This window comes from Geospiza fortis, unplaced genomic scaffold (genome assembly GCF_000277835.1).
Source record: "Geospiza fortis unplaced genomic scaffold, GeoFor_1.0 scaffold186, whole genome shotgun sequence".
In the NCBI taxonomy this organism is placed as follows: domain Eukaryota; kingdom Metazoa; phylum Chordata; class Aves; order Passeriformes; family Thraupidae; genus Geospiza; species Geospiza fortis.
This window is the reverse complement of record NW_005054331.1, coordinates 4,212,533-4,222,683: the sequence shown is the minus strand read 5'-3', so window position 1 is coordinate 4,222,683 and position 10,151 is coordinate 4,212,533. Positions and strand designations below refer to the sequence as shown.

General features: G+C 40.5%; 1 protein-coding gene across 1 annotated transcript in view; it reads right to left on the bottom strand.

Annotated features, from left to right (window-relative positions):
- Window positions 1-1,144: 1,144 nt before the first annotated feature.
- AMDHD1 (amidohydrolase domain containing 1) overlaps window positions 1,145-10,151 on the bottom strand; it is a 9,261-nt gene continuing 254 nt past the window's right edge. Inside the window, exons 2-9 of the mRNA XM_031057537.1 lie at window positions 9,582-9,688; window positions 8,241-8,305; window positions 6,969-7,246; window positions 4,233-4,458; window positions 3,153-3,277; window positions 2,208-2,301; window positions 1,644-1,804; window positions 1,145-1,279 (exon numbers count right to left, since the gene is read on the bottom strand). Of these exons, the coding sequence (XP_030913397.1) occupies window positions 1,165-1,279; window positions 1,644-1,804; window positions 2,208-2,301; window positions 3,153-3,277; window positions 4,233-4,458; window positions 6,969-7,246; window positions 8,241-8,305; window positions 9,582-9,688 (1,171 nt within the window). The 3' untranslated portion in view covers window positions 1,145-1,164. The remainder of the gene's footprint in view (window positions 1,280-1,643; window positions 1,805-2,207; window positions 2,302-3,152; window positions 3,278-4,232; window positions 4,459-6,968; window positions 7,247-8,240; window positions 8,306-9,581; window positions 9,689-10,151) is intronic.

Here is a 10,151-nt window from a genome sequence, read left to right as displayed (position 1 = left end):
AATGCTATTACATTGTTTTAAACACTGATTTGGTTGGCTAGCCTGGCTCAAATAAAGCATGAAGAAAGATACTACAGGGGATGGCTTGCAGATTCTGGGTGTTAACAGATGTGCCCAAGGCTCAGGGAGATCAGAAGGTCATAATAATGCTCATACATGTTCGTGATGGCTTTCAAATACCTGTTAATCAGAATGAGACCATTGTCCTTCCTCAAGGGTCTGGTTCACTAAAGCACTCTGCTCTGTATCACAGGTTATGTCACTTGCTGATATCAATAACTATTTTTGATGTGAACTTCTTAATGATTGTCAGGTACAATTTCATGACTTCACCTTCAGAAAGTAAATCCCTTTTGCTTCTGCAGCCACCATCCATTTGAAAATTTGAAGAAAATACTTAGTCCATGGGTATTCAGAGACCCTCCTACCCCAGACCCTCTGCTTAAATACTGCAAAAGTTTAAATTATCCTGAGCTGTATCATCCTTTTTTCTATATACTGAATTCCTAAATAATGTTACAAGCTGGGAGGGAAAAAAAGCAGCAGTGTAAAGATAAATGAAAGAGCACTTTAAAAAGTTAGGCTCCTAAGTTTCAACATGGCTTGGAGTAAAAGTTATCATACTTAATTTACCAGAATGACATTCAAACTTCCACAAACAAATGTATCTCATGTTATTTCAGATTCAACCTAGAATAAATGAAAGTAGGTCTTTTCTGGAACATCTGTATGACTCTGCATGTGATCTACACAGCCAAGGGCCACTCCAAATGTGCATGCCTGAGCCCCTGGCCCTCTGTCACAGGTTACTTAACACCACACTCCCCAGTCTTACCTGGATCCAAACTCTGTTTATTCATCGCCAGTTTGTATGGGTTGTTTTCAAATATTATAATATTAAAGATTATTTGTATGGGAAAACACATTTGGAATCTGTCTTATTTAAGATGGATACAATTAGAAATTAATTTATTGTGCTGGATGGAGAGAAGGACAATGGACATGAAGATGCACCAAATGGGTAATGCTTGGTAAGGTTTATTTGAATAAGAGTAAAGTGAGCAGGCAAACAATTTACCAGTAAATACATATCTGATTTGTCTGTTGCTTTGAAATACTCCATCCTAATTTGATTTTAGTATCTCACTAAACTACTGCCTTCTCTCAGTAACTGCTCATTGCCTCACACCTCTCATTTTCATAGATGACTTTTCCTTTAACTATAACGTAGTTGATCAATGCTTCATGTCCACCAAACTGGTAAATCAAGTGCTCCCACCTAAAAACACAAGATGTTTAAGAATATAAGAGCAGGTCACATGCCCAGCATACCCAGCAATTTTATAAGATTTGCTTGAAAATGGGAAAACACTATTCCATGTCTACATGTTGTCTCTTGCTGCATGAATACAGTGAGTCTATCAGTAGAGAATTTATTCCACAAAATAATCACATATTATCTCTAGGTAATTTGTAGTTAGGAATGGATTACCTGTAATAACAGCCCCAGAGGTCTTAGGCTTTACTTTCCATTGGAGTAATTAAGGAAAATAAAAGTGGGTCTGAAATGCTACCAGTGTCCCTTTATTCAGTGAAGATAGCTAAAGTTAAAGCACATTTCAAATGCCAACAGAAGAACAAACCTTGATGAGTTTATGATAAGAAGATCCCCCTGCTTGCCAACTTCCAAGGAGCCATGTGTGTCCGATTTGCCCAGAGCATAAGCTGCATTAATGGTGGCAGCTGCCAGTGCTTCATTCATTGACATCTTCATGTTTACACAGGCCAGGTGCATCACCATAGGCTAGGCAAGGAAGGGCACAATGGTAGTTACAAGGAACACCAAGCTGTTTATGCTTCAAATCCCTAAGCATTCCCCTTCTTCCTTGCACAACAGTTTTGCACAACAAAGTTGTTTCGTACAACATAAATTTTGCCAAATCCAAAACGAGAACTCTAAAATCAGTATCTTTGAGAGCATTTTGAACAGGTCTCTCAGTGTATATGAAGGATAGAACCCATTCTGGTTTCAAGAATTTCTGGCAAAAACTACCAATACACACAAACAAACACAGACAGCTGTCTGCATGGGGCAGGCAGCTCTCCTTGCGCACTTGAAACCACTTTGAAGTGTGCAAGACCTATACACAAGTTGTACTAGTAAGAAATTTCATAATTCTATGGTTTCAGTATTAGGATTATCTTACCATTGAAAAACAGTATGCATTAGGATTAAAGTCACTGCCAAGAGCAACTATAACACCTTCTTCCAACATTTTTCTAGCTTGAGGTTGCTTCAGTCTAGTGGGAAAAATAAACTTATCAGTACAATTTGCTTAGTTATCATACAATGATTTACAAGGGCAAAAGTCATCTCTCAGTTTGGCTACATTCATGCATTCAGTTACACTGATCCCTATGGAGATGAAAGCCCAAATTCTCCTCTTGCATCCCTACCTGTCACCCTATAAACAACATAAATGGGAACTGTGAGCCACCACTTTTACCATGTGGCACCAGCCAGTGTCAACCATCAGGCTCCAGACCTCTGAAGTTCTGGTATTTATGCAGATCTCAGCCACTTAAGAATTTACAAGATAAAAATCTTCATTTCTGAAAAATACTAATTTCCTAGTTCTTACAGCTTCAAAGACAGGCTCCAAAATATGAGCAGTGGCACATGCAATGCAATAGTCCCTTCCCAATTTTTGAGTCTGTGAGTTTAGTCTGCATACATTAGAGAGCCTTTCACTTAGCAATTATAATGCAAGAGATATTTCCAATTGCTTCAATATCTGGAAGAGCCATTTCAAAATTGTTCAGCCCTTGGATTAATCTGTGTAGGTGTTTGCACCCTAGGGGGAGGGCACTTGGAAATACATTCTCTAGGAAGTTTTAGCCATAGTGCCATAAAGCCACTCTGAATCTACTGTGAGGCTTCTCAGCAATCTCACAGAGTTTTGAGGATTTCCAGCAGAAATAAGACATAAGGAGGGAGGCTCATTCAGCTCCCTGTATGTGTGATTGCCTTCACTGACCCAGACTGATCCTTAAGGCATAGACAGACACTTCTGCTTCTAGACTAAAAGCCCCTCAAACCACACACATGGATTTGCAGTTACAGAAGCTTCCCTTCAATCCAGTGGCCTTACCTTAGCATGTAGGCTGTCGTTGGCAGAAGGACAGCAGCACACTTAGCTCTTGCCATGGCCACAATACCTTCATCACTAACTTCTTCCAGGTGGCTGATGGCCCGGGCTCCCAGCTCAGCTCCAAGCTAAGGAAATTTTCAAGCAAATTACTCACTATTCTCAATTAATTCAGTTTAAAAAGTGGTTTCTAAACAACTGGAAAAGACAATTCATTATTAATGCAAAATATACCAGAAGAGAAATAGTAAAGAATGCTTGAAAAACAATCAGAATACAGAGACAAAATATTTGTTAATTTACTGCAGGAAAAGTTGATCATTTTATCCACCCACAGAGCAGAAGCACACCTTCAGTGGTGTTTTTAACAGCCTAACACACAAACTATGTGAGAGCCATGGATAAAAACATTATCAACTCCTGTTCATAAAGGATCCATCAGAAAATAGTTCACAAAACTGAATGCTGCCTTCAATGGGGAAGTCAAATAGGCTTTTATGATCAACCAAGTTTTTGGCTTGGTTTGGTTTGGTTAGGTTTTTTTTATATACAGCTTGGGCAGATCCCACAGGAAGGAAGCAATATTTAAATGATGGTGAAACATGGTATCAAAGGGACTTTCTTTATCAAGATATTTGGGAACCTAGTCTTGACTAAACCACCTCTCTGAGTGTGCTCAGATAAACTGATATCTGAGTAATGAGACCACTGAGTGTGCTCACTGCAATTTGGCTTGTTGCTTCTAACAGGATATTTAACAAAACAATATTTTTCAAGTTGCATAGAAACCATGTTTTTGTCATTCTTGGATGCATGGATATCCACCTTCCCAATGTGTATCCCACGTGGAAGATAAGCAAAGTCAATGTTTGGTTAGCCAGTGCACGTTAGTCCCAGAGGTCAAGGCTTCCTCCCACGTCCTTCCCTCCAAAGCTGCACATGGACTGGTCTTCCTGGCATCTGCTTCTATCAGATGGTCTATTTCATAAAGTCTTAGAAAAGACAACCTCAGTTTTGAAAACTGCAATTCCTTCACAGATTGGGTTCTCACAGGAGCCAAAATGAATGTTAAGCAAGACGTACCTCAGCAGATTTCATCGGATGCAGTTCATCACCATGGAAGTTAATCTGTAACCCTATATCTTTTCCAGCTTGAAGTATTCTCCTTGTAGACTCCAGATCAAAGACTCCCTTCTCACAGAACACATCTATATTGTTAACATGTATTTCACCACTTAGTTTGAGTTCTTTCAGTTTAGGAAGGTGGTTATTGATAATGTCATCTGTGGCTTCAGTAGCAGTTTTCCCTCTAACAAAAAAAAAGTGTTACAGAGCCCTGTGAGTAACATCCTTCAAGTCTGGCACACACTCAAGCCATACATGCAATTACTGAATTACTTAGGAAATTATGTAAATATGAATCCCTCAAAAAATTTCAAATCAAAAAATTGAGCCCCATTGTAATTCATGTATTCTCCAACATGATTTACTTTCCATTCAAAGAATATTAGATTGTATTACTGAGTGTTTTTAATAAGGTTGGCATCCTGGATGCTAACAAAGATATGGGGCACTTTAAAACAAATTTTTCTGCCTTCCTATTCATATATTCTGACCTCTTTATACTGTATCCCGAAATATAACTATTTAAAATATGTAAGTGAGCATTTAAATATGTTAAATGGTATTCATACAATATTTTTATACAAGTATCAAAGCTCAAAGGGGATATGCAGTGTAAGTTATTGTTTTTAATTTACCTCTCCTCCTTTTCTATCATTCAGAGTGATGAACAGATAACTGTTTCTAATCAGAGAGGCTTCCCAAGGTTTGATTTGACAAAGTCAGAATCATTTATAAATCCTCTGTAACATAAAAATAACCCAGGAGAGATCACTAAGTGCCTCAGAAAGAGCAAATAATCCCAAAGCACGCAGTTGAGTTATCACTTTCCAATTTTAATGTCTAAGGACAAGGGATGTACAGCAGCTAAATGCCTGAGAATCTGAATGCTCACTTCAGGCAGGGTAAGGCATGCAGACACTGGCACTATGGAGTGCCACACCAGGCTGAGTTGGAAGCCTTGCAATGGAATCAGTTCAAGAAGCCAAATTCTGCCTGAATTTATGAACAGGGTTATAAGACAAAACAGACTGAAACACTAAGAAATGGTTTCACTTTTTGAGGGATATTATGCCCCAAAATGCAAAATAAAACTGCTGGTTTTTTAATGCAGAAGATTTAGGCTCAGGAAAACATTTTGAAAATTTCTTGATAAAGTGGAAAATGGCCCAATAATAACTTACTAATAAAAAATAATGATTTTTAAAAACCAGACATTCCCCAAATCATGACTTTGATTCAAAATGATGACTGAAGGGACCAAGGAAGAACTTCAGATTCCTGCTTGGTCAAAATGAAAACCCAAACCAGAGTCTAAGTTTGAGGGGTAGCATAAAATTCAAACAAAATAGTCTAGGCACAAACATTTGATTGAAAAGAGAAGAGATTATTTAAAAAGACACAAACTGAAAAATACAGATAACTCAGTATTTCCTTCAAGAAACTTCCTCAAACCCCCTACTATCTTTCCTCCTTACTTAAAATACAGTGTCCTTACTACTACTACATTTTGTTATGCTTGATGCACCTCAGTGGGGACAGAAGTGTGCAGAGAATGAGAAAGCATACCTGTCTTTCTAACACATGAGAGTTAGTATGTTTGTAAAAACACTGGAAATTATTTCATTGGTTTATACAAATGCTCAAAGCATTTTGGTGGGAAAGACTATTTATCAGGATTCTGACTGAGATCCTGCCAAGGCTTTTTAGGGGAAGGAGAAAGGAAGGGCTAATAAATATATATATATATAGTTTGGGGTGAAAGGTCTATTTTATTTTACCATTAAGTCCTCTAAATTTTAGTAGAACTTCCTGAAAGAAGAAGTTGCCACCTTCAGCTGATTTTAGTTACTTTATTCCTAACCATCTCCCAGTTACTGAAGATGATACAGGATTCATTTTCCATAGTTAGACTGACAAAAGATAATTTACCATCCTGCTCCAAATACACAAGAATTAGATTGCAAAAAATATTTTCTGGGTCACGTTTTCTTGAATGTTAGAAAAGGTGGGGATTTTTTTTTTTGGAGTATGCTTTTTATTCTTTAGCAAACATCTCTTGAATACTGCCACATAATAAGCCTGCCTCCATCTCACATGCCTTGTCTTGCAGCAGCCTACCACTTAGTATGTCAAAATATCCAGCTAAAACTCCTCATTAGTTCCTTCATACACTGAAATCTGATAACATTGGATGCTAATTTCATCATAGCAAAATCAAAATCAGCAGTGAGAAAGGATTTTTATGACATGTCTACTTGAACCATCAGAATAATTGATTAAGCACAATTTAATCTTCATCTCATAGCTATAAGATGCATGCAAGCCTTCATTGCACGGAAGCATAATTAAACCCTGTTTATGGAGCTATATAAAGATTAAATGTGGTATTTTCTGTTGTTATTTGGCCAAAATAAAATCTCATGGCAGAGACCAAGCTTGAAGGATAGCAGCAAATGCAAGTGGAAGAACTTTCTGTGTTATGTTCAGTGTGAGCATCAGCTGGGGGCAGGGGTTCTGAGCTAAGCCTATGTTGGCACTTAGGAGTCACTAAACAATGATGCCCTGAAATTTAGGAGAACTTCCTATGAACTTCCTGTTGTTTTTCAAGCACGTTGTATTTGAGGAGCGAGGCAGAAGAAACCAGTTTCCAGTGCAAAGCAGCAGTATTTAAGAAGAGAAGGAGAAGTCCATTACTTGGGCACGGCGTGAGCTCCGCAGTAGGTGGAGGAGATGCCGATGTCGGTGGATCTCCGCGCGCGCTCGATCGCCCGCAGCATTTTGAGCTCAGTGTCCAGGTCCAGGCCGTAGCCGCTCTTGCACTCCACCAGGGTGGATCCCGCCCGGAGCATGCGGCCCAGGCGCTGCTGCAGCGTGGCCAGCAGCTCGTCCTCCGTGGCCTTCCGAGTGTGCTCCACCGTAAAGTGGATCCCTCCCCCAGCCTGGTGGATCTCCATGTAGGATGCACCTGCCAGCTTGGGTTAAAGAAAAGAAAACAAAAGCCACCCCCCATACAATTAACAATGCACAAATGTGTTTTCTATCCAAGAGATACTGCAAAGTGCCTTGAGGTCTCTTTGCAGTGAGAGAGACAAAGAGAGGAGAAAAAAAAATCCCCCTTAATTCTTCCTCCCTCCCCCTTTTCTTCTCTCTCCCTTCCACTTAAGTGAAGAAATGTTGTAAGAAGCGGTGTCACAGGCATATTTTATGAAAAATCCTTTTGTTAGGATTTTTTCTCTTGAGAAGCTGAGAGGCCTCAGAAACTAAATGTAAACAATAATTATCTGCTGCTGTGGAATGCAACAGGTGCATCTTTGATTGGTCTCATGTGGTTGTTTTTAATTAATGGCCAATCACAGTCCAGCTGTCTCAGACTCTGGTCAGTCACAAGATTTCATTATCATTCCATTCCTTTCTATCCCTTGCTAGTCTTCTGAGGAATCCTTTCTCTATTCTTTTAGTATAGTTTTAATATATCATTTTGTTTTAACATAATATATATAATAAAATAATAAATCAGCCTTTTGAAACAGAGTAAAGATTCTTGTCTCTTCCCTCATCCTAGGACCCCTGTGAGCACCACACAAAGTGGCATAAAGAGAATTATTCTGAAGATTTGCTTTCCCCTGAGTCCAAGGGGAAAACCGATCTCGAGCTCAAAATTCATTTATGTGGAAAAGAAAAAGGAAGGAAAAAAATCAAGACATAGACAGTAGTAGAAGGTGGCACTCCTGTATTGCTTCAATTAATGCAAAATATATCAATAGTGGCTGCAAAGGATGCAGGTACACTCCTCTCTCAGCCTATCAGTATTCAAAAATCATCCCTCCTCCCTCAGGTAGATTATCTGACAGAAATGATGTATTTTTCTATAAAAGAAAGATGAGAGTCACTAGGAAGTAGAAACAGTTATACATTAAAAAAAAAAAGGAGGAAGAAAAATCCATCTGTGTTATTTTATGCTGTTACCTTCATTGCAAACTCATGAACCCTATCACCAGCCCACACTGGATGTGTATGTGCATCTACCAGGCCTAAAGAAAACAAAGTAAATGTACACTTGAGTTACTTCACTGTGTAAGAGAAAATGTTATGAACATGCAAGCAAATTAAATAGACAGCAGAAGCTCCCCTAAAAAGTCTCTGTTGGTTAGGAAAAAAAAAATCCAACCAGCCAAATATCTATGATTTTCTTCAGAGGCTATTAATTTTCTTTCAATTCTTTTAGGCCTGACACCTTAGGCAAAATTCTCCAGGTAAATGCATCAGTTGCTGAGTTTGTCATGATATTTTGATAAAGTTTTCAAACTGTGGAAGAAAGGATAAATAGCAAACTTTGAAAGAGTTCATCAGACTTTAAGCCTGTACTCTTTAAAAAAAGGCAAACTGCTTAGGCTGGGCGTAGCGCACTAGCTAAGTATGTGTTCCTCTAGCAACACTTAGTTACAGTGGGAGCCTTTTCTATCGAGCTCTGAAACTGACAGTGCTGAATGGCAAGACCACTGTAAGAGAAACACAGGTCTGACAGCTTATGTACCAACACCACTTGGAGAGTTTAACATGCTCATCTTTTGGGGATTTTTTATCAGGCAAAGCTGCAGAATTTGTAACTTAAAATCTCTTTTGCCTCCAAACAGCTGTGGGCAGGACGGACAGACTGAGCTCTGTGGTGGAATGGCTGATGGGCTGAGAGAGCACAGAAAAGAGCAGTGAATCTGAAGAGTCCCTCTGTGGGTCAGCTACATTCCTGTTGTGATCTACGATACAGAGGAACAGATCTACAGACAAAACAAGAGGAGACAGAGCTCCACCATGAAGCCCAAAAGAACCCTTGAATATCTCCAGTGAGGGAGGCTCCACAACCTCTGCGAGCAGCCTGTTCCAGTGCTCAGTCACCTGCACAGTAAAGTTTTTCCACGTGTTCAGGTGGACCTTCCTGCGCATCAATTTCTGCCCATTGCCTCTTGTTCTTTTGCTTGGCACCACTGAGCAGAGGCTGGAAACCTCCTCTGGCCATCCCCCACCTCAGATACTTACAGGTTTTGATGAGGTCCCCTTTCAGTTGTCTCTTCTTGAGGCTGAACAGACCGAACTCTCTCAGCCTCTCCTCATAAGAGAGATCCTTCAAACCCTTCATAATCTTTGTGGCCCTCCACTGGACCCACTCCAGCAGCTCCATGTCTCTCTTGTACTGTGGAGCCCAGAAGTGGACACAGCACTCCAGATGTGTCTCACCAGGGCTGAGTACCAGGATCATGTCCCTTGACCTGTCGGCAGCGCTGTTCCTTCGTATCACAAAAATACACCTACCTGGCAACACGCACTTGCCGGAGCAGTCAATTATCCTTTCAAACGATGCTTCTGAAAACTCATTGCGAATAACATCTGCCTGGCCCACAGCTTTGATACAGCCATCCCTGCAAAACACAGACAATGCCCAAAGAGCGTGTGAGCCTGTTCAAAAGTCAAGTGCTCGAAGACAGAGCTCCTGGAACAAGAGGAGCAGGACCTTCAGGAGGACTGAAGATCCACATGTGGAGGTGGTTCGCTCATATTATGGATACACAGCAAACACTGGGGTGATGCCATGCGTTTCAAGCTGTTTGCCATAACGCTTGTCCTCTCCTTAGATCCCTCTGGATGACACCTTGGTACTGTCCCGCTCTAATTCCAGGTAGGTAACACCGCTTTCCTCCTGCGGATCAGCGAGCACACAGCATCTATCCGCAGGGCACTCAAATCCAAGTACCATCGCCCGCACCTGGATCCCGCCCCGGGAAGCCGCAGCCCTTTGGGACTGTTCTCCCATGGAGCTCGAGGATGGTCCCGGGAAGCCCGGACTGCGCTCGGGGGATGCCCTCCCGCCAGCCCCGCTCCCCG